General features: G+C 39.3%; 1 protein-coding gene across 4 annotated transcripts in view; it reads left to right on the forward strand.

The window, feature by feature from the left end:
- The window catches only part of npas1 (neuronal PAS domain protein 1), a 68,794-nt gene extending 47,176 nt beyond the window's left edge, over positions 1-21,618 (forward strand). Inside the window, exons 6-12 of one of the 4 annotated variants that reach the window (XM_038298589.1) lie at positions 11,419-11,593; positions 11,727-11,839; positions 13,529-13,725; positions 13,957-14,063; positions 14,226-14,373; positions 17,654-17,766; positions 19,306-21,618. In XM_038298589.1, coding sequence (XP_038154517.1) covers positions 11,419-11,593; positions 11,727-11,839; positions 13,529-13,725; positions 13,957-14,063; positions 14,226-14,373; positions 17,654-17,766; positions 19,306-20,399 — 1,947 coding nt within the window. In that variant the 3' untranslated portion in view covers positions 20,400-21,618. Of the gene's footprint in view, positions 1-11,418; positions 11,594-11,723; positions 11,840-13,528; positions 13,726-13,956; positions 14,064-14,225; positions 14,374-17,653; positions 17,767-19,305 lie in introns of all 4 variants that reach the window. The other 3 variants (XM_038298591.1, XM_038298588.1, XM_038298590.1) reach the window with 3 other exon arrangements.
- The last annotated feature ends 3,515 nt before the right edge of the window (positions 21,619-25,133 follow it).

Consider the following 25,133-nt stretch of genomic DNA (forward strand, 5'->3'; position numbering starts at 1 on the left):
GCGATTTGTTAATACTAAGGCAGTGGACTCCCTTAAATCCCAGAAGGCTGGTGTCTTGCTAATTTTAGATGTTCTACACATTTGAATGGGCTCTATGCACAACTAGACTACTTCCTGAACTTAAGACAGCTCTTTTTCACTATCTTTTATACTGGATGAGCTGATTAATACAGGTGTGTCTGGCCATGGTTACTGAGGTGAGGTACATCTGGATTAATCAGTTCCTCCAGTAGAAAAAGACAGAAAAAAAATTTCTGCCTTAAAGGGGAATACCATTTTTTTTTTACATTGGCCCCTTGATTTTAGGTAATAACATCATGTTCTACTCACCCATATGAGTTTTGTGTCATTTGGAGCTGTTCTGAAGATATTCCATTAGGTTATATCCAAGTGATATTATTCGGATAGGTCTTAAGCCCTGTAAAGCCCATAAGGACCTGTTTGCCTCACTACCTTGTTTTCCAATGCCACAAGTCAGGGAGATTCTGTCTCTCTTATATAATTTGCCTATGGGCAACGAGTTGAAGGCACAAACTAAACTGTTCATAATTTATCATTTATGGTACGCCAGCATTCATAACATGTAGGTAAAACACTACCCCAGACATCCACGGTTATATTTTTTATATTTATATATTTTTTTAAAACAAAGTGTGTAAGACAAGAGTGTGTATGACGTCATCCGCGCGTCGGACTGGAGTTGTGACAGGCAGCCCGGGCCACAGGCGGCTACGCTCTACCCATTCTATTCATTCAGCTAGCTAATCTGAATCGTTCAATTCCATTTCGAGAGCGAGATCATCTGTGGTAGTAGCACTAGACATCTTCCAGGCATGTGAGTAAAACTAGCAGCAGTTCAGCTGACAGGATGAATGAATGGTAGCCGGTGCGCGAATGACGTCATACACACTCCGCTTTGTTTTAAGAAATATAAATATAAAAAATTTCACCACGGATGTCTGGGGGACCGTGATTCGTCTACATGTTATGAATGCTGGCGTAAAATAAATGATAAATTATGAACAGTTTAGTTTGTGCCTTCAACTCGTTGCCCATAGGAAGACGTTACTTGGATATAACAAAGCTGAGTATCTTTGGAACAGCTCCAAATGACACAAAACTAATATATAGGTGAGTAGAACATTATGTAATAACGTAAAATCAAGGGCCCAATGTAAAAAAAAAAACAATGTTCCCCTTTAAGTTCAGGAAGTAGTTGAGTTGTGCATATATTAGAAACTATGTAGACCTCTCCGTTAAAGCCACCTGTTAAAGCGGAGACTCACCTTAATGTTGCAGGATTGCAAGCCCTTAAGGACTGGAGTTTGAGACCTATGCACTAATGTGTGTCAACTAATAAGACAAAATTAATATTTTTACGCATTTCTGTTTGGCTGGTCAGAGGTCATAGTCAATAAGGCCATATTTTGGCCAATTCAGGTTACCTGCATGTTTTTGTATTATGTATCTAAATTAATTTGGATGCATTTACCTATGTTCTAACTCCATTTCTAAATTGTGTCCCAGGAGTGTGTGTTTGTGTGAGTGTCTTTGACTAAACTCCTTCTGCTCATTCCCAGAGTGGCTCTCCTTTTTTTTGCTCCCTCCCAACTGCTCCAGGTGTTCACCTCTGTTGATTGCCTGTGGCCTCTTGTACTGTGAATGTTAAGTCCTGCCATTTTGCCCAGATGCATAAATAATAACAGTAATTACTGGCCCAGCAATCAAAGTGTCGCCCCAGCGCGCTGGGCCTGTCTAGGGGAACAAATCGATAGGCATCTTAAAAGCCACATTGATTGTAGGGAGGGGGGGAAAACACCAAGGGGGATGGGAAGATAGATAGAGACAGCAAGCGAGAGAAAGAGAGGGGTAGGAAAGGAGAGGAGGTGTGATAAGAGGAAGATGAAGAGGGATGGGTACAGCATGAGGGAGAAGGAGAAAAAAGTACAATTACAGGAGTAATTGAGTGTATTTCTACGTGAAAACTTGCAGTGATTTATTGCTATTGATGGCAATAAAAAGAATAATGTTGTTCTGTAGACCCTAGCTCTGTCCTATTACAGAGTTTAACATTCACATAGCAACTGTACAACGAAAAGCTATTGATCAGTGTTAATCATTCTTTTGTCTGTCGTAGCTCCAAAGTAAAACCTTTATAACCTGCCGAAGATGCAAGTGAAACTCGGTTTGCATAAAATGCTTTAATAAGGCACACCATTTAATTTTTCTTTTTTAACATGGGGCTAACTTTGTAACACAATAATGTAATATGCTACCCTTGCTAAAACCATTTTTCACTACTTTATACATCAGAAATCAAATTCATGTTTTAGGAAATCAGTATCCTGTGCAGATAAATAAAAAGTCTGACCACTTCATTGTACTTTTACCATCAAGAAAACCTTTCATTTGGGTAATATTTTTATGAATGTATAGATTACAGATATTGTTTGAGGTTTAGCAGCTCAGTTTTAAACATAAATTAAAGTTGGGCTTTTAACTTCGAGACAGGCCTCCAGCCGAGCAAACTTTATACTAATAGAGAAATTGCACAGATGTTTAAGATACAGTATCTTCCCAAACATTTTATGCAAACAGATCTTTGTGCCTCTGGTATTGTACAGATTAATATAGCTTTGATACTGCAATATAATATACTGAGTAGCTCTAATTAACACAGGTTTTAACCGGTCTTATTGTCTTATGCTAGAGCTTAGAACTATAAATGTTCAAAATCATTGCAACACTGGGATGCAGGAAACACCAAATTACACTGCTAAAACGATCTAGAAATAAGCAAACATGTCTTTAATAAAGTAATGGAATTAATAATTTTACTCTTAAAATAAGATAATGAGATCAAACGCACTTGAAATAAGACAATGCAATTGTTTTCTCATTCAAATGTAAATTGTCTCGTTCCATTGGCAAAGTGTCTCACTTACCTCCTCAATGTAAGAAAAATGCTCTTATTTTAAGAAAAAAAAGAACTTACGGTATTTAGATTTAAATTTTTTGCAGTGTAGCCCTTCAGTTTAGTGAAGAATATGAATCTTGACTTAGATGCTGACTTCAAACTGTTGTGTATGCTTCACTGGACAAATTTGACGTACAATTAAACAGCAATCTTCAGGCATCACTAACTTAAACTTTGTACTTTTTTTATCCTCTGTATGCCATGCTTCACAGAATGCTGCCCTTCGCATTGAGCGCTGAGACTAATATAAAGGTTTACATATCAAAGAAGTCGTTCTCCTTTTGTCTTCAGGTTATTATACACATTTTACCTCGAAATAAAACATTATTCTCCTTCAGCCATAATCTGTCTCCTACCAGACCAGTGTGATGGCTAAACTTGTTTGATGTTTTTACTTTCATATGACTAAACAGATTAATGTGGCAGGGAAATGTACCAAGTATTACAACCCAGGTCTCCTGTATTACACTCAAAGACTTAAACCACTTGACAATCAGGGACTTGATATGGGCCTTAATATATTTCCAATTACTTCTAACATTTTGTTAACTTATTTAAAGTTTCATAAGCCATAACACCATCAAGCTATCATTATTATGGCATTTAACAAATAGAAATTATTTTGTTAATCTTTAATGATTTAAAGCTCAAGTGTTTGACTTTTAGGGAAAATGTGTTGATGAAAGTTGCTTGAAGCTGTGGTGGAACTTTTTTTTAACCTTTTCAGTTTAAACAGATGTTAAAAAATGCACATCTGCATGTTCACTTGCAATAATGAACTATGTTAGGCCAGAAAGATGATGCAGTGACAGGAGGGAAGAAATGACGGGAAAGGGAGAACCAGACAGACAATTAACACACAGAAAGGAAATAAAGCAGGGGAATAAGGGAGGAAAAGAGTGAGACAGTGAGTGTGTAAATAGAGCTTAAATGTGCAGTAGGAATGAAATTCGCTCTGGGATTGCCTAGGTAAACAAGGCAGCCGAGGCTTCTGTGGAGACGCTAATAAAACAGAGCTGTTCTTATCAGGTGAGCAGATGGCCTAACCCATCACATCTACTCAAACAGGGCCTAAGCCATCAGCATTCTAATGAAATTATTTATGATCGAAGATTACATTCGAAACCTTGAACACACAACCACCACACAACACACAGCCGCTACTACCTGCCTAAAAGGATGTGAGCGGGCGAGGTTTATGATCGGAAAGAGACGACCAAGAGAGAAAATATGTCAGAGGGAGCGTATCGAGTGTTTACGGGTGCAAACAAGGTTGGAGGGGAAAAAAATATACAAAACAAGAAACATGGAAAGAAAGGAGTGAGGGGGAGGACAAAACCACTTTGGTATGCTTTGTTGGCGAGTGGAGGTGGTCACCAGGGAGAGAGAAGGACAGACAAACAAACGAGGCTCTGAGTAGAAAAGTATAACTGGTGGTTTGTTTTAGAGGGCATATAGCCCCCGTGGAACGGCCCCCCTGCCTTGCGTCTCACGTCCCCGTCCCCCCATCCATCTGACCCCTCTGCCCCAGCTTACAACCCGGGCTGCTCCCCTGACAGTGGGGTTGCTTAGCTGACTTAGCTTAGGTCAGGCACCTTGAACAAGGGCACAGCCCGTCGCCCAACCCCCTGACACCTCTACAGGTATTTATTTATTCGCTTTATTTTCCAGCAAATCTTGGGTATAAACCTCCTAACATCTTGAAGTGGACAGGAGGGACAAAAAAATGGGGTGGAATCAGGAGGAGACAGAGATGAAGGAGTAAGAGTAATGTCCAGCGGAAGGGGGGGGGGGAAAGGATAAATAGGCTAAAGAGAAAGGAGGAAGGATGGGAGATTGAGGGAGGGGAGAATTGATCTGCGAATGGTTAGTATGCAGCCCCCCCCCCTCACCCCCTCCCTCCCTACTTCCACCCTCTCCCATCACTCAGTGAAGGCTTCTAGTGTGTTGTGGACCACTGCCCGGATGCCTCATACATATTAAAGCCCCCTGCTATTATTTATATCATGTCTCTCCTCCTCCCCCCACCTTGCACGCTGCCCCTCATCCCCTCCACACCACCATACATACATGCACGTGGGTCTCACTCTGCGCACACACACAGATGTTCTGATGGACACACAGACAATGACAGAAAAAAAAAAAGAAAACAGACAGTCTGGTCACATACGCAGGGAAACAGAGGCGCGCTGTTGGCTCGTATATGCACCCCACCCGTGCACACTCTCAAAGAGATTTGAATGATCTCGATGTCTCCTCACGTCTCTTTTGCTCTCCATCCCATACCTGTTTTTGTGTCTGAGCCTTGCTCATCCTCTCGATTGCACCGTCTTTTTCTCATCTTCTAATTTCTGTCTGATCGTTTTTCAATCCCTCCCTCCCGCCTGTGATGGAGTGATATTATTCGGATAGGTCTTAAGCCCCGTAAAGCCCATAAGGACCTGTTTGCCTCACTACCTTGTTTTCCAATGCCACAAGACAGGGAGATTCTGTCTCTTTTATATCATTTGCCCATCTAGACTGGCAGATTATTTGAATTTTCTTTAAATAGGAATAGAACTTGAGTTCATAAGAGTGCAATCTAAGCTTAATCCAAAGAAAGGCGAAACACAGCAAATGTTTTAAAGTTTTAATGCTGATATGAAAAAAAAACAATAACGTCAGAATTAAGATAATGGTGCTGCACAAAAATGATTGCGATAAAAATATACATACATATACATACAGAGAGAAAGAGGAATCAGGAAAAAAAACTGATGTTACCATGTTAAAATGCAAGAAATTGACTTATTACTTCTTTTAACATTAAAGACATTGTTGGCATCTTAAAGGTTGCTGACTTTCCAAACCCACTCCTTCCATTCTTTCTTTTATGAAAGCGTATGTGTCTGTTTCTCCAGACAGTATATTGACAACAGGGCAAAATAAACACATCCAAATTAAAAAAACAATGTTGTTATGCTAAAATGATAAGTTTGCTTTTTTTTCCACTATGACAACCAAAATGTGACATACTCTATCCCCTCACCGCTCTCCCCTTAATAAAGTGTTGCATGTTTATCACAGTAACTTCATCATACGATTAGTTTTATATTTTTTAATAAATAAAAAAAAAACCTATCTTTTTATGGGAAGTAGGGGTGTTCTGATACAACGTTTCCATTTCCAATACGATACTGACACCGATGCCTTAATGAAGGTGTCTATGAGCCTCTCAAATAGTAGAACATTTAAAATCTAATTCTTCAAGTGTCTTTCCATCTTTCAATGCACCATACACTCCTAAAACAAATGGATAAACTCCCTCACTAGGATTCAGCCAGCCTCTGCTAATGAGCATATATCGGCGTCAGGTGTAATGAAGCAGAGATGTATTTAAACCAGCACACTAGAACGAACAGTTTGAGACTACAGTCCTAGATTTAGAGGCTTAGGAAACCAATGCAGGTGTTTTAAGTTAATTATCTTTTTTTTAAATAAAATAACTTTCTGGGACTGTGAAGTTTGGGGGTTTTCTTATCTCTAAGCCAGATTTTATAGAAATACTAGAATTGATGGCTGTGTGTTTGATGATATGATATTTAACCAGCCTTTTCTGAAATGAGGGACAGAAACTAATGAACTTTTTCCTGGTTTTACATGTAGTCCAAGTCTTACAGTGTGTATTACTTTATTAAACAACAAATATAAAGGCAAAAATAAATTGTATTTATAAAAATGGGCATAATATAGCTACAAGCTATATGTTAAAGCAATGTAATGTAAAAGTGCATTCTACTGTATATTCAGTTTATGATTACACTTTGTTGTGGCGTTTGCAGAATGGTCAACCTTATCGTCTGTCTGGAATTTCAATGTATAAAGAATTGTGGGAGATCTGTTTTGAGAAAAAAAAAACGGAAGATTATTCAAAGTCATGATAAAGTAGTGGTACGTTTTTAAACCTAACAAAAGATATTATTTGCAAAGTGATGAAAGTAAATAACTGATTCAGAAAGGGAACTACAATCTTGAACCCTTAAACTTCGATGGAAACTGTCTGGAATATTAAAACTTGTTTTGTCTGTCACAGTAGGAAAGAAAACATTCTCCCTGTGGGATCTGCATTCACAGCTTGAAATGCTTAAGGTTTGCCAGAGAAGAAGACGCAACATGATGCAAACAGCATGCTAAGAGAATAAGAGTGTTTTATTTAAAGCCCACTGAGGATGTTGGATGCGACTACCACGTTAGTAATGATGATTTATGCTAATATGTGTACTACTTGTGTGAGAGTAGCATGCAAACCAGCCGAAAGGAGGATACAACAACTGTTATCAGTTAGGATTGTTGATCCCAATACTGGATGGTGACTGAAGGAGCAGCAGAAATTCGCAATCAGGTGGAGAATTTGTTGCTAGGATATCTGTAAATCACACACTTCACAAATCAGATCTTTAGATAAAAAAATAACAAAACCAAACAAGAAAGAAACTAGTAAAAAGTCTGATATACAGTTTGTGACAAATTGTGTGATCGACACAGTCAATAAGGTCCTTTTGCAAGAGAAAAGCACATCTGAATGTGTGTGTGATGGGAAACTAACAGTTTCTAACACGCACATCAACACATAGGCTTAAGGTGGTAGCAACATCTTGATATGGGCAGTTTGGGTTAGTTAGAAATAACCGGCAGGTTGATGGATGTAAACAGAAGTTTCCAAATACATTAGGCTGAAGAGACTATTATACAGATACAGTCAAAGCCAAATTGAAATGATTTTAGAGGTATTGTGAATTATTTTTTGCACATTTTTAAAAAGACCCGTGCTCTCCACTTTAAATAAAAATGCACATGCACAACCCTGTACCCGCTCCCAAGATAGCACGCCTATTAAGCGCGTGCGAGGGCATGCACAGATCAATTTCTCCTCATGCACGCTCTGTTTAAAAGTTGCTGTTTGCATCGCTCATACAAGCTTACTTTCCAAAAGAATATTTGCAATTCTCCACTATGTCAGACGAAAATGGGGACGAGCACATAGGGCAGTCTTACGTAAACATGTCACCAGAATGATTGACAATTACCTAGACCACTTATTTTGACTATCCACCCGGAAAAAGAACATCCTCCACTATACCTTTAAATCTGATATATTATTGTTTTAAAATGGCCCCCATCTAAGATCTGCACAGGACTGATTTATGAAATTCTCCTCCCTCTGAATTTCTGATCATTACCAGCCAAACTCACAGCTACCTCTTTCATTCATTCACTGTATAATTTAATAAAGATATACCTACTGAATGTTTTATTGCAGGTGAACAAGAGCAGAAAAAAATCAAATATATTGACCAAAATTCTATCTGTCTGTCTGTTTGCCTGCCCCTCTGAATGATATATCTAAGAATGTTTATATTTTTAAAGCAGAATTTGGTTGCTGAACTTGTGGCATGGTTAAAAACACAGATATATGAAAGTATAACAGTGAAATAAAGGAACACCTGTCTTACTTGGCATCATGATGCAGAGAGATTATATAGCTGAGAGACGTTAGGGTTAGTCTACTGCAGGTGTCTTCTAAAATACATAGACAGTCAATGCTTGCTCTGATGACCCACTTAACTCACATTTGAAATGAATCTCGTAAGCTTTGAAAGGGTAGAACGACATTTATGTGAATTTCACATCCTTTTTAGGACTTGATTGTCTATTAATCAGGTATTTTGGTGTTTTTTCAGCTCTGATATCAATGGACTTTTGATTGGACTTTGAGTTGAATAATGAATCTTTTTCCCACTTACTGTAGAAAAACATGTGGCTTTTTGTCAAGTGGTGTTCAATTAGTTAAATTTACACCAAAGATCATGGTCTGAATTTGCTTCTTTGAATAAAACCTGCTGTATTTTGATTTATAAGGAGATTTAATTATGAAAGATATTTCTTTGTAATGTTGTCTTCATTGAACAGTCTAAGTTCTTTCCAATTTCCAACATCATGTGACCAAATGTCTATTTTAAACCAACTGTTTCCGCCTGCAGTGACCTAATACCTGTCTGACTGCTCTTGTAAGATTAGTGTTTTGTTCCATGGGATCCAAATCCCAATACAGGCCACTAGACCAGACCTAAATCTGATCAAGAGTCTGCAGATAAATATCCTTTTTTCACTCTGACTGAGCTTTAGCTATTTTGCAAAGAAGAATGGACAAAGTAGACTCAGGTGAAATAAATTTGCACCGCATTTTCCAGGTTTTCTGATTCTGATTGATTCTTAATCAAGAATAAACGATTTCTATGACCTTGTATATTTTTCCTCCCATAACACAATCATGTTTTGTTTTATTTAATACAATGACAATTAAACAAAATGAGGTTTGACGTTGTAGTTGTATTATTTCTGAATACAAAACGGAACGTTAGTCAGAAAAATTTTGACATCTTTAATTTTATTGGGAATAAAAGTGAAACGGAACAAACACTTTATGGAAAAGGCTGCTAGATTTGAAATGGTTTTGTATTTTACACTTTAAGAATTAAAGATTTGCTGTGTATCGTGGTTGGAAATAGTTATGGGGTGGCAGAGAAGAGCTTGTTGAAGACACAACATGATGTTAGCAGTATGCTATGGGAATTAGAGTGTTTTATTACAAGCCCACTGAGAATGCTGGATGAGACTACCCAGATAGTTTAATGATTTATGCTAATATCTGCACCACATGTGTAAGTAAGCATAGGCAATAGAAATAAACAAGTTGAGATCAGCCAGGACCTAAAATGGACATTGCAGAAGTATTGATACTCCATATATGTTTTGTTGATGAACATGTAGCATAACAAATACCAAGAAACAAAGTAGAAAGGTCAGGAATAAAGGTGTGGGGGACATTTAAGGTGGTAGAAACATTGAAGCTAGTTAGAGATTGATTGAAAGATGGGTGAAGCTGGATAGAGGGAGAACCTGGAAAGAAACCATGTTAGAGGCAGCAAAGGTCTTAGGAGAGATTAAAGAATCACATTTCACCATGGAAACCATCTAAACATTAAGCTAGACTTAAAATAGGATTTATCTGTCATATTGGTGTAGTTATTTCCAAACCTAAATCCAAATCAGGTTTTGTGGCAAGACTTGGAAACGGATGTTCACAGATGCTCTCCAAAGGTTGAATTGTCATCTGACGACTCGAACCTTGAAGACTTATTATTCAGATTTTGTCAAATGTAAAGTGGAATTCCTGAACATTTACAGGAAAGGGTCATGGAAGAGATCATATGCAGTAACAAATGTTGCAGAGTTTTCTAGACTTACATGTCGGCAAGTTTAAACTATTCATTGTGTGGTTTTTAGACTTTACTCTGGAGCCAAAGGCGATACACCTTCTGTAATGCAAACGGACGGGAGGATGTACTTCCTCTTCTTCAACCACCTGAAGCATCATCACCCTCCATATCCTTCCATTTTCCACAGTGTTGTGTTAAAAAAATCACATTTCTGAACAGTGTTCTTTGAAGTTCCAGTGGGACTCCTGTGGGCTCTTCCAAGTTGAAACAGGTAGAACCTACGGTTCTCTTATGGGGTTTTCCCTCTTGCATCCTTTGGGCTCATTCCTCCACTCCCTCCTTCTTTGCTCTTCTCTTCCTCTTCCCCGACTGTGATGTCCTTGAGGACCAGCTGAGCTCCCATAAAGCCAGCAGTAAATGGCTCTAATCCGGTAATAAATGGCTGTGTCCTACAGACAAGGGTGTGAGGCTGCTGTGGCCGTGGGTTTTATCAGATGGGATGGTTTGGCCACACAAACACACACACATTGGGGAAATACACAAACATTCACAGATGTAACAGAAGCTGCATTCCATAATAGTAGGCCTATACACCCCAACCTCCACCTCGATATTGTTTCCTTCTCTCAGGCACACATGCAGACTCATTTATATACCTTCAGATGGAATCACACCATCTCAGATTGTGCAGCTTTTATAGATGCTATGCAACAGCAGCACCATTATTACCTTTAAATGATTAGAGATGCGACTGTGATGCATTATGATGATAGCATCGTATAGAGCTGTTCCACCTCTCTTTATACCGGCTGGGGAAGACTGTAACAGAAAGGAGCAGGGAGAGACACAATTGGAAGAATAGTAATGTGACCTTTTGAGATAGTTGGGGTTCAGCTGTTTTTAATCAACAAATACAATTGATTTTTATCTCTCCTGGTTTTATTTGTGTACCACTGTAGTGACATAGCCCTCTGAGGCTGGATTGGGTATGTGTGTGAGTGTGGAAGATGGGTGGGGGCGCCTTACAACTTCCTCACTCCTTGTTGAGTAGTAACCCTGAGCAGGGCTTTCATTTTCCTGTCATAACATATATTGATTTTTTCCCCCCTGTGTGAGATGTAGCTGCACACGTGTAGCTGTTTGTGCTCCTAGCGTTGGAATTTTGGCTGTGTCTCCCTTCAGGTGGAGCTGACCGGCAGCAGTGTGTTTGACTACATCCACCCGGCGGACCACGTGGAGATGGCCGAGCGGCTGGGGATCAAACCTCATCTGCGGGCTGAAGCTGGCTGCCACACGGCCCCTGACAGCGCTTCCAGCACCGCCTCCACCTCTTCACTTGCCGGTACCCCTGAACCTGGTACTTTTTGTCTTGTAATAAGCCCTTAATTTCTATTTTCAAGGTCTGCCCAAACAGAATCAGCAGAGATAGTAGTTTTGTTTTGTTTTATTCTCATTACTTATTTGAATCTTTATTATTATCTTGACAGCAGGTCCCTCTAGTCCTCATTTTACTGCTGACGATCCTCCAGAACGTGGGTTTTTCATCCGCATGAAGTCCACACTCACCAAAAGAGGCCTGCATGTCAAGTCCTCAGGATACAAGGTATTTAAAAGTAGCTTTCCATAAACTAAAAATATATCTTAAACAGCATCAGGCAGAAGTTACATTGATTTTTTTTTTTTTTTTTATAATACTCCTATGCCTTTAAGTTATATTAATTATGTCATAGAAAGTGCTCCAGGGTAGAGAGTTTTCCAAAGATCAGGCTTTCAGTGGCTAATAGTGATTATTTCAGTTTTGCTGCTGTCTGACAATTCCAGTTTGTACCTTTTCCAAAGTTATTAAATAATTCTATAATTTATGTTTTTAATTGACTGTAACTTTTACTTATTAAAGCATAATGCATTAAAGAAGACCGGAACTAAACATAACTCTCAACTTTATCTATTGTGTAAGAAACTAAAATGAATTAATCAAAGCACATTTCATTGGTTAATGTTTGGTTTTAGTGTAAATCTGTAAAAAAAAAAAAAGATCTGACCTCTCACTGTTTCAACCTGCTGATTAAAGGAAAAATATGCAGATTTTAATCTCTGGATATTTCTTTCTTTCGTTCAATATAATTTTATTCAGCTATGACAAAGAAAAGTGGCTCTGGATATTTTTTTTTACTCGCCAATCTGCTCCAATATTTCTACCTGTTATTTTATCCCTTCATATTCGCTGATTGTTCACATGGACAAATAATTTCTCACCCAGCTACTTAAGCGTTGTAAAAAATGCAATGGCAGTCATAAAATAAGGGAACATATCATGCATGATTTGAATTTTCAGAAACCTGTGTTTGTTTCAAGCCACAAAATAACCAGGAATTAGATATAAAGCCCTGTATTATGAACACAAATAAAATCCTTCTTGTTGGAATCCATGGTTGGTTGCACGTATCTTGCCACAGTTCGAATTCAGCAATGACAAAGTTAATATTAGAACGTTCTAAAAAGATAAAGGGAGAGTAACGCAATGCTGCCCCCCCCCCCACATATTGCTTCACATAGCAGATCTGCTGGCTAATGTAAGGTTAGGTTTAAACTTTTTCCCAGCATATAAGAATTGCAAATTCAGCCATTTGGAAATATCTACAGTGGCAAAATAAATAAATAAAATAGAATACTAACAGTCATTAAGTGAAAAAAAAATATAAAAGCAGCACTTATCAACCTTATTAAGATGACACTGGTTTTAAAACTGCTAGCTGCCAACTCTAGGCTCATTACACAAATAATCAACTTTTCATTAAATATGTAACTCTAACGATCAGTAAGTCCCAATATCTTAACATCAGTAAGAATAATAATTGTGTTGTTTTTTGTATTACATCAATATCATGAGATAATCTTGCACATTTTGAAGTATTTGTGCACATGTTGCGAAACTGTGAACTAGTTGTACTATATAGTACTCATTACAGTATTGCATCACTAAACACTGACATGCATTTTTATGTTTTTCTGTTTTCGGTGGAGTAGGGCATGAAGTGTGTAGAGTTCTTTTTGTGTTTTACTGCAGTTTTGTTGTATGGCTGTGACCTTATCATGCACTGAGCTGCCTTATGTCACAAAGATTGCTGCTCTTAGTGCTGTGATGTTAGAGTAGCTCTAATCTTGTTTTGTTATTTTGTTTACTGTACTCACCCTGTTCCATTACTCGGTTCAAGTTCCGCCTGGATGTATTGATGCATTAGTTTGCTGTCCTGTCTAGCTTCGTATTTAGGGTACCTACTTTACTTGTCAGGTAATCCACGTAACGGGACGAATACGTTGCCGCCCTGCTCTTGTCCCCGGCTCTACACGCTCTGTCCGTCGTCCAATGGGGTTGGTTGCTCTCGCCCACACGCTCCCGCCCTCCACGCTTAACGAAGTCCGTATGGAAAGCAACATGTTTGTCTTCCGAGTGAACATGGACCTGCAGGTCACATATTGTGAAAACAGGTGACTTATTTTACTATTATCATTTTGTACCGACAATAAGTTGTCAGCACACATTTCCTTTTTTCACCATGTAAATATTTGTTTTTGTGGTTTTTCTGGAGTGCTCCCACATTCATGTTTTTTCATGAGCAGCTGGCAGAATCCCAGGCCAGCTGGTGGTTTTTGGAAAATGCATCTGCTTCTGTTTAGTTGACAAATTACTTTTTCCCCCCCCCTTGCATTGCTTCACAGAATCTCAGAGTATATGGATCTGACTCCTGCGGAAGTGGTGGGACATACATGCTATCATTTTGTACATGTGGAAGACCTGGAAAATATCCGGCAGAGCCATGAGGACCGTGAGTTGCACACAAATCCATATGTTGACAGTCTCATTGTGGGATATAAGGAATACTGCATAGTATGTTATAGGCGTGAGTTGTCTTGTTGTGCTAGGCGCCCTCTGCTGCCATAATCCTAAACTGCTAAATTAACCAACTTCTCTGCTTTCTCGCTGTCAGTGCTGAGAAAAGGCCAAGTGGTGACAGGCTACTATCGTTGGCTGCAGAGGAGAGGAGGTTACTTGTGGATCCAGTCCACTGCCACTGTCTCCATCAATCACAAAGCCCCCCATGAGCGCAATGTCATCTGGGTGAACTACGTCCTGAGGTCAGTCCAGCAGCTGCACATCCGCAGGCTGTTCTCAAATAAACCTGTTTTAATATGCGGACTGGATTCTGCCTGTGTGCAGAAATCTTTGCATGGGGACAGGTGATGCAACATGGAGGGATTATTGGTGGAGATTTGGACGTTACTGAGAAAGTACAGACTTCAAAGTATTCACAGCATTTTGAGCTTGTTAATTCTGACAGCCTTGACACAAACTATTATAACTCACCGTAACTTAGATATATGAGCGCTTTCATTTTTAAAGATACCTGACAAGGAGAAGGAGAAAGGGCAAAGAGTGGGGGAAACCAGAATAACAGCCATCAGGGAGAGGAAAAAAAGTTTCCTTTATTTTCTCTTTAGTCCAGAGAATATTTTCCAAAGAATCTCGGGAATTATTAAGATGATACTTAATGTGAGAGTATCCCTTTTTTGCTTGTTCTAGTTTTTACCTTGGACCTCCTAACTTCTCTGTCCAGGCTGTCATTCTTGTTGTTTAACCATGAACACAGGCCTCCAGTGGCAGGTTATTGGTTCCTTTTAACTGTCAAGAGAAGGTTCACCATTGTTCCATATTTTCTCTAGGGGCTCTTGCTCGAGTCCAAACGCCTTAGAAAGGCCTTTTTAATCCTTCTTAAACTGCTAAATGTCATCGATTTTGTTTCACATTAGTTCTAGATTTCATTTGTCTTTAGGTTGGGGCATATTGGGTTGGGGCATGTTGGATTGGGGCATGTTGGGTTGGGGCATGTTGGATTGGGGCATGTTGGGTTGGGGCATGTCGGATTGGGGCATGTCGGGTTGGGGCATGTTGGGTTGGGGCATGTTGAATTGTGGCATGTTGGGTTGGGGCATGTTGAATTGTGGCATGTCGGATTGGGGCATGTCGGGTTGGGGCATGTCGGATTGGGGCATGTTGGGTTGGGGCATGTTGAATTGTGGCATGTCGGATTGGGGCATGTCGGGTTGGGGCATGTCGGATTGGGGCATGTTGGGTTGGGGCATGTTGGGTTTGGGCATGTTGAATTGTGGCATGTTGGATTGGGGCATGTTGGATTGGGGCATGTTGGGTTGGGGCATGTTGGATTGTGGCATGTTGGGTTGGGGCATGTTGGGTTGGGGCATGTCGGATTGGGGCATGTCGGGTTGGGGCATGTTGGGTTGGGGCATGTTGAATTGTGGCATGTCGGATTGGGGCATGTCGGGTTGGGGCATGTTGGGTTGGGGCATGTTGGGTTGGGGCATGTTGGATTGGGGCATGTTGAATTGTGGCATGTTGGATTGGGGCATGTTGGATTGTGGCATGTTGGGTTGGGGCATGTTGGATTGGGGCATGTTGAATTGTGGCATGTTGGATTGGGGCATGTTGGATTGTGGCATGTTGGATTGTGGCATGTTGGGTTGGGGCATGTCGGATTGGGGCATGTCGGGTTGGGGCATGTTGGGTTGGGGCATGTTGAATTGTGGCATGTCGGATTGGGGCATGTCGGGTTGGGGCATGTCGGATTGGGGCATGTTGGGTTGGGGCATGTTGGGTTGGGGCATGTTGGGTTTGGGCATGTTGAATTGTGGCATGTTGGGTTTGGGCATGTTGGATTGCTTTTTGAGAACTTTTAGCCAACATTGTCTTGTTTGATAAGTTCTGTTTGAGTAATATCTGTTTGTAAGTAATATATGTTGTGAGTAATATATGTTTGATTCTACATCTGTCATTATTCATTTTAGATGTCAAATTGAACTGAACTTTTTTTTTTTTTAAAGTGGTTGATCATAGGGTAAATATAAGAATGAGGACAATTAAACTTTCATATATGGTCAGTTTGTTTGCAGCCTTTCGTCTTTTTAATAAACCTCTAAATGATAAAAAGCATTATTTATGTGAAGGATTTCTCAACTTAAAGGGTGGAGGTGGTAAAATGTTGACAACCCATTTGAAAACTTTCCTTTACTTACAACCTTTCTACCTGCCTGAGCAAATTATTTGTAGTCCAGGTCATGGCAACCAGAAAAATCTGTTTGTCCACCTTTTGTGTCTGACTTGGAATGAGCTTAGGAGGATGGGCCTCCAGGTTGTTGAAAGCATCAGCTCTTTAACCTTCAGGTTGCTCTAGTGGGAGCCAGCAGAATTGGCTAAAGATTTGTGGATTGGTCTTGACATGCTTTTTTTAATGTTGAAATAACTACCTAAAATATTTACTTTTAATTTTTTCTTTTTGTCAGTAAAGTATGAATTGAATTGAATTCCAAAATACTTTATTTAAATTCAACGTTGCAGTAACTCATAGGGTTTCTTTTTAACCACTTGTTATAGGTGTTGATAGCTGTTGGCAGAAAGGATCTTCTGTAGAGGTCTGTCTTGCACCAGATCTGGAAAGGCCTCTGACTGAAAAAGCTCTTTTGTTGTGAAGCAATCTTCTGAAGAGGATGCTCACTGTTTTCCATAATCTTCTTCTTTGTAAAATAATCTCAAGAAATAGAAAACTTGTATTTTCAAAGATCTTTACCCAGCAAATGATGAAAGAGATCAAACTTTCCCCAACAGACTTATAGAAGATACCCAGCATAGTTTCTGTGGTGTGATATAATATTAGTATTCAGGAAAATAACAAAAGCCTTCTTGTTATTCAGCCCTGTTGCTCTAAATTAGCAGATATGATCCTATTGAAAAGCTTTTAGGCTGTAACGCAACATTTCAAATGTCTCCACCTTTGTTTTTAAATATAAATTGCCTTTTAAATGTTGTATTACTCTTGTTTATGTCTTAATGTATTTTATACATACCCACAAACGCATCTCCAGAATAGCTAATGCTGGCTGTACAAGAGAGCAGACAAAAGCAAGAGTAGTAGGCTGAATTTCAATGCTAATTACACTGAAGCTATATAATTAGTACAAATGGATGTCAGAATTTTAGGTTTGAATGGTGTTTTAGTTAATTAGTGTTGTAATTACAAGAGCTCATTAACTTCTCTAACAGCCTCCTCTTCTTGTCGGAGCTTAACTTTGTATAGGTGGGCTGCTGAATGGGACAAAGTGTGTGTTTTTGTGTGTGTTAATGACTATGTTTGTTTATTAGGGACTGTTTAAGGGGTTGGGAGTGTGTTAGGCAGAGGTTAGAAGCAACTGAGGGAGTTTGGCTATTGGAGGTTGTTATTTGCTTGATTATATGTTGTTTCGGTCTCTTAGTATTCATTGTAACTAGTGGTGCTGGATTTTTTTATTCCTGTAAGTGGATTCAAGTGGTTGAGCATTTGTTCATATCTCTTCTCTGTCCATCCAGTCGAACTGAGATGCCTGACACCCCCCTGGATCTGCTGCAGCTACCTGAGAGCATAAGAGCAGAGCGACTCCGAGTTAGCTCGTCCCCCACTGATGGCTCTCCACAGGCCAGAGGTAGTGCACATTACCAGTCATCCCTGTAGAAAATACCTCCATGAATAGTTCCGTACAAAAGCATTCATACTTTTTTTTTACTTTCTTGCAATTTGTCACGTTACCACCACAGAATTTTATGTGATAGACCAGCAAAGTTTGGTGCATCTTTGTGAAGTAGATGGTAAAAATGATTTTTTGTTTAAAAATGTTTTTGGTAAAGTCTTAAAGGTGGGCAAGCATTTCAATTCAGCTTGTTGTTATTCTAATTTCCCTAAACAAAACAGTGAATTGTTTTCAGAAACAACCTAGATAAGGGAGCCCCTTTGTTTATGAATACAGTGCATTTAATGGATGAAAATCTCAAAGTAAAGATAATAGCGAAACATCGAGCAACGAGAGAAAGAGAGTGGAAGGAAGTTTTAGAGCCTAATAGGCCACTGTCTTATAACTCGATCTTAACTGATCTAAAATGAGGCTGGGAAGAAGACGGGGGTTGCAATTTGTCCACAATATTTGGGGCTTGACCATGGACTGCACCAACATTTTGAGTCTAGAATCTGAAACTGAATTCTAAAATTAATGTGGAGTCATTGCAATGAGGAAAGGACAGGGGTTAAATAGTCCCTCTTCTCAGCATCACTTAAAACTCTGCTTATGCATTTTTGCACAGTCTGAAGGCGATCCAGATAAACCCAGTTCCAGGAAGACACCACTACTCAAAATAACTTTTCTGTAAAAGGCCCAGAGAGACAGTCTAGGGGTAAAAAAGGTGAAGAAACTTAAAGCAGACTAAGGTTTTAAAGGAATATTCTATGCAATGAATATATGAACTACAACTTTTCAGTTCATGACATTTCATGGCTTTCCTTTGGATATGACAAGCTGAGCAAGGAGAGTGTTACTAAAAGATGTACATGGTGAGAGATCCAAAGCTCAGGGAAATAATGTCCGAATAGGAAAACCTCTATTCATGAAAGAGGTGAACTGAAAGGAAATCATACACAGTTTGCTTTTTCTTTTTTTTTCTTTTTACTTTTTCTCCAAGAAATGAAGATTTTTGCCAATTTCTAAAAGGGTGGAATGAGCAATATTATTAAGAAATCACAATCACAAGAGACTTGTAGGTGAAGGCATCGTTATGTGAGAATGGGTTTCTTAAGCAGTGTCAGGGAATACATGCACAGAAAAAATGTGATGGAAGCTGCAAAACACTTAAGACAAGAACAGAGGTTTCACTTTCCAGCCGGACGGCAACCAAAACATGCCCCCAAAAGTACAGCTGTATGTTTTGGAGCCATTTGTTTGAATGGATCAATCAAGGTCCAAACATTAATCTAACTTTTAATCCCTGTGAATATTTTAACAAGACGTTCCTTATTCTCCATATAATCTGAATTAGTTTGGGTTATTTTGCATTAAACAATGATATTAGGTGTTTCTTCAAAGTCCAATTTTGGTAGATCCTCAAAAAGTACACAGAAGTTATTGGCTGTGACTTGACAAATATGGAGAGTAAACAGTATCTCCTCTCCTCATTTGAATTCTTTTCCTTCTCAGGTCAAACATCTGTGAAGAGCTCAGCGGGAAAGAGTGACTCTGATAGCAAAGGTAGAGAGAAATTTGCTGCTCCTGCCGTCCAATCAGAGGACAGGAGGAAGCGCCTGCTGAGGTCTGACCATGAGGGAGCACCTCCTGAAAGTCGTCGTCGCCTGGAGGAACTTAGACACTCTGAGGAGGCTGTGTCTGCCTCCTCAGACTTAGCAAGTGAAAGCGAGGGGGATGAGGAGGAAGAACCAGACTGGGACCAGGGGGGAGACAGTGACAGACTGAAGCAGGAAGACAGCGGGGGAGGAGGTAAACAGAGCAGAGGAGGGGACACCCCAACCAGAGGAGACAGAGCAGGCAGGGTGCACAACGGGCGGGCTGTGATCCAGCAACTAAAGAGTGTGGTGACCCCGTCTACTATGCCAGGCAGTCCCACCATCAAAACTGAACATGAAGTCCTGACCACTGGAGGGCGCTGGGGGTCCCACACGCAAACCTCAACCCCTCACACGCACACCTCTCAGCCCCAGCTGTCACATGCACACACACCGTCTAGTAGCTTAAACGGCGACAGCCCCACCACCCCAATCCCTGACTCCTCATCCAGCAGCGAAGCCCCGTCTAAAGGCTTGTTCACCCCTCCCTCTCCAGCCCTGTCCCCCGCCATGTCCGTGTCCTCCCCTCAGCCCCGTGAGGACAGGGCTGTTTCTGGGGTGGTCAGTCGCAGCGCGTCCGGTGGGGGAACGGGTAATGGCCCCGACTTCGAACTGCTCCAGAGACTGGCAGGCGGTGCAGCTGGACGGGTCCTCTTTCATCCCCTTGCTCTCGGCCCACAGGGCCCTCAGAGCCTATACGCCCCGAGCACTATCCGCTATGCTCCACCAGAGCTGCCCCCCTCCCACCACCACGGCACGGGGCACGGCGACGGCCTGCAGCTACGATCAGACCACCACAAGGGACCACCACCGACCTTCTTCCCACACTTACAGCGGCTGGCCGGGCTACCACCCTTCAGTGGTTTCTCTCCCTCTGACAGCCCTTTCTCCTCTGGCCTGCCTTTCTGTATGAATGGATTGAGGGGAGCTGCAGGCACCGAGGAAGACTGAACCTCAATGGGATGTAGGAGAGGGGAGAAAATGAAAAATGCAGTGACATGACAGACTGAGAGACACTGAAAAGGGCATGAAGGACAGAAATGGCAGGGCACTAAGCCTCTAAGGACGTTACTAATTGGACAATGAGTTGAATAACTGCAATCTGAAAAATATGACATAAGAAATTTCCTCTGAACTAGTGACAGCAGCCTTCAAAGAAAACAGGACATGGACACATTTGACTGGTTGTCCCTAAAGACTCAAATCTCCGCAACAATAATTAACTCCGCTGTCTTTCTCTAGACAACCGCGTTGCTTTCTGTGTCTCTTCCACTTGGAGAAGCCATACTGTACATAGCTACAAACGAAACCACGAGGACCCTCAGCTTAAATCCATGTCACTTTTACTCCAGATAACCCAGCGGAACCAGTACAAGGAAGTGGAAAATGTGTCTGAAAGGTTGAAAGAGACTTTTGGAGTACAAAGTTTTTATCATTGCAGTATAATAAAAAAAGAAATGTCTTTCACTCGGGATGAGAGTATCACTGTAAGTTTTCCCTTAATATAGATAGAGATGACCTTTTGATGTTTTCTATTTGATCTCTGAAAGATATTACAGAAGTGTTCATCAGTCAGCCGTACTTAAAGCACAGTGTTGGGACAAAACCATGATTAATGTGGTCCCAGACATTCCAGTATATATCAAAGAGAGGAAAATGCATCAGACAGTTGTTAATTGAATATAAGATGGTAAATCGTTTGACTAAGTGTTAATTATAGTATATTCTTTATGAAGCAGGGGCTGTGTTTGTGTATGAAAGCCATATTTTTTTTTCTTTATTTTCTTTTTATTTTAAACATTAATACATTGACATAGGATCTTTGAGTCCTAACAGACAAACTAGAATAGTTTTTTGGAGCATCTTCCAAGTATTTTCTTTCTTTTTATTTTGGGAGGAGTAAACTGAGGATGTTTCGGGGAGAAAATGGTACAGGACAGAATTGTTTTTGTCACCTGGACCTCTTGTGATTTTTAATGAGCACTTATTGAAAATTGTTCCGGTGTGAACTCAATGCACTTGGTGACTCGGATGTTTGATCCTGTTAAAACAGAAAGCAACAGAAGTGGTCGTTAATATTATAGACTGACCACAGAGCACTGAAGGAGGAGGGTTGGTGGTATTTGTGTAAAAAAAAAAAGGGAAAAAAAGACAGGTCGATAAATAGACCCTCTGTGGTCATTAAAATATGACAATTTGAGGTCAATAAAAGGAAACAGTGAACTTGAGATAAGGATTTAAATCAAAGTAGAGGGCTCTCAACATTTATTAGCATCTCTGGTAAAGATGTGTAAATTAATTAATCTTTTAAATGTAACACACTAGCACAATAAACATCTACTTTTAATTTAAATGCTAATATTCATTTAGTTGTTTAGCAACAAAAGCATCCTGCTTTATTTAGGTTCTTGTCTAAGAGCCAGGAATTGGCCTATGTGCGGTACTAAGATACACCAAGGTTTAAACATTTCAACTATTTCAAAAACACAAAGTGACTGTAATGTTATTTAGGCTTTTTTTGTTTTATGATCTGATGATATAAATGTTATCTCACACCACTGCTGGCCAGCATACTAAGGGAAGGTTACTATAACTTAATCTCACTTTTAATTTAAAAAAGGCATATATATATATATATATATATATATATATATATATATATATATATATATATATATATATATATATATATATATATATATATATATATATATATATATATATATAGCGAATACCATGTTAAATTGAATAAAAACATTAAAGATGCCATTTTTTACCAAAATAAAACTTTAAAATATAGAATAATACAAGAATATTTACACATATTTAAAAATACGGTTCAGAGAAATGATTGACGAGCACTTTGTAGAAAGTAAAAAAGCAACAAAATGATTAGAAAACTGTAATAAAACTGGACTTCTAAGCCATAAAAGGCAAAACACACAATTAATATTAAAATTAATTTGTATTTTGCTTACATTTTTGCATTGAAGAGTAAGAAACAAAAATGTCAAAGATGACACTAAAATGTCAAGTTGAAATGCTTTCCATCTCTCTTTAAAAAAAAAGAAATAGTTTTTGTGTAAATGACCACAGGATTTTAAAGCAATATCACACACTGCAATATGTGCAATTGATTTACGTAAATAAGTGAAATATTAAAATATATCAGTTCCCTCTTTTACTGTAAGGGGTCTGGGGATGAACCAAAACCACAGTGAGAGTATCTGTTAAATAAATGTTAATCTGATTGTTTTCTCTCATCAGGGTATAAATACAATGAAAAAAAGAGACAATTTGAGGGAACAGATTTAACCTAATGTCAGAATCATTTATTTTAAGGCTTTTAACACATCTTTATCAGAGGTTTCAATAAATGTGGAGGTGCTCAATATGAAAATTAAATGTCTGTTTAATACTAACTTAAGAATTTTCATAATTAATAAAACAGGCATTTTCTACTTTTCAATTTGTGCTTCTATTAGATAAGACACACAAGATCTGACATTATTCAGAGTCCACTAAAATCCTAAAATCTGAACCTTTTCACTAAATTCTGCAATAAGGCTGCAGGGTTATTAAGTTCTCCGTAAATAATAAACAAGATATAGAAACAAATAAAAAAATGTTTTATAGCACTTTGGAATGAGGACTTTTTGCACCGGTCTTTAAAACACAGAAAATTTTCATTTTTTTTAAAGTTTGGGGGCTTTTTTTTTTGCTTCCAAAATGAGATTATAGTTTCTCTCCGTTGAGAATTTAGCTCACACACAAGCTGATGTTCCAAGTTCAACGTTTGGAAAGAAAACAAACCGTTCAATCTGCTGTGTGCAATACACGCATATGTTGTAACCGTCACAAATGCAGAGTGTGGGAGCGCACTCGTTCTCGGGTGTTTAGCCGTGTAGAGATGAGTGGGGATGCAGTTCTGAGTGTGTTTGCTTTTGTCTGGGTCGTTTTTGTCTTTTGTTCTTGTTGTTGCTAAATAAAAAAAAAGCTAACCCCTTATGCCCATCACTGTGAATCTAACATTATTCTCCTCACATGTTTGTGAATATGTCAGCCACCCGTCAAAGAAAATGAACAAATGTAAAGATAATAAAAAAAAAATGATGCAGATGATGATGATAATAAAATATCCCAGTAGAGGAGCACAATTCAAGATTTTGTCGTATTTTCTTCACTTGCATAATTCAATATATCTTTTTTATTGGTCCACAGCATTTAGAGGTTTAGATTTCCAAAGTTCCTTTAGTTCCAACTCTGAGGAAAGCATTCTTGAATATAAATGTTCATGTCTTTACCAAATATTCTGCATTTAACTTATGGCTAAGCCATCCTAACAGATGAATGAATATGAATATCTATCAATCAATCAAGAAATGATGTAGCTAGTGTTGCATTTTTAGGGTAATTTTCCTGCTGGAAGGTAAACGTTCACCATTTTTTACATTTTTGCATGATTTTATCCAGGTTTGCACTAGATTTTGGCTTCATCCATCCTCCCAACTACAGGTTTTTTGAGGACTTTCCTTTGACAACTCAGGAACCATGCTGCTCTTCCTTAAATGCAACATTTCTGGAGTACATACCTAATAACATGAACAATTTTGACAAACATGTATAACTTTCCTGGCATTTTCACTACTCATGTTGTATTGGACTATTACGTATCAAATCTCCATTAAATAATTGTAGTTTTTACAGTTTTTTTGACAAAATGTAGGAAAGTGCAAAGCATCAACGCAATATCTGCAAGTAAATACAAGACAAAAAGAAGTAAATACAAAACAATTTGTGTTCCTGAATATGATTTTTCATATGTTATCATTCAAAGACCAACTGGACATTTTCATTTCCCTAAAGTGGACCAAAACAATATGAAACCTTAATAAAGAGGCAACATGTGGATCAGGCGAGCACAACCCCTGGCAGGACATCGCCCGAGAGTTACGGTTTCAGAAAAGACTCGACCATAAATTGGTTTGAAATGAACACAAAGGCGCAGGGAGCATCTCACTTATGAGAAACTATATATGCGGGCACGCGTTGCGATGTATGTATGCGCGTGTGCGTGTTATGTGTGCATCTTGCTGAATACGTATGTGTGTGTTGTCTGAAGCAGCCCCAGGGAGGGGCTCTGACATTGAAGACGGGTTAAATCCTGTTTTACATTCAAGTGGCAGGCCCTAGTTCATTAGAGTGAGGATCATTCCTCCTCAAGACCAAAGGAAGCGCATACTAAACAAGAGCAGTTGTTGGGGAGAAAATGCCATTGTACGTGCAGAAGCGTATGCACTGTATGAGAGAGGGTGTGTATGTGTGCCTGGTTGCAAAACAACCTTTCCTCTTTGTCTTATAACATCTTTATAAAGTAAGGAAAAAGTGTGGTTTGTGCAACCGAAATCACGGTGTGCTGTTTGCGTGCATGAGCATAAGTCATGACAGCCTTCCCCCCGACTTGTCTTCTGCTCAGGCTGTCATTGAGTCACCCATACGCCCTCTCTGTCACTAACTTTGATGCCTTATCTTACCCTCTGAATTAGAGTCGTGCTCCCTGGGGAAATACCTCAGCAAATGTAAATGCATTTGAAAAAGTCAAAATATGAGAGGGAATAATAAAGTGAGAGGCTGATGGAGACAGTTTCTGCCTTGCATTAAAGTTATACTTCTTGTCTTTCATTC

The sequence above is a fragment of the Cyprinodon tularosa genome, unplaced genomic scaffold (assembly GCF_016077235.1).
Source record: "Cyprinodon tularosa strain WSP-4 unplaced genomic scaffold, ASM1607723v1 ctg41, whole genome shotgun sequence".
Lineage (NCBI taxonomy): Eukaryota > Metazoa > Chordata > Actinopteri > Cyprinodontiformes > Cyprinodontidae > Cyprinodon > Cyprinodon tularosa.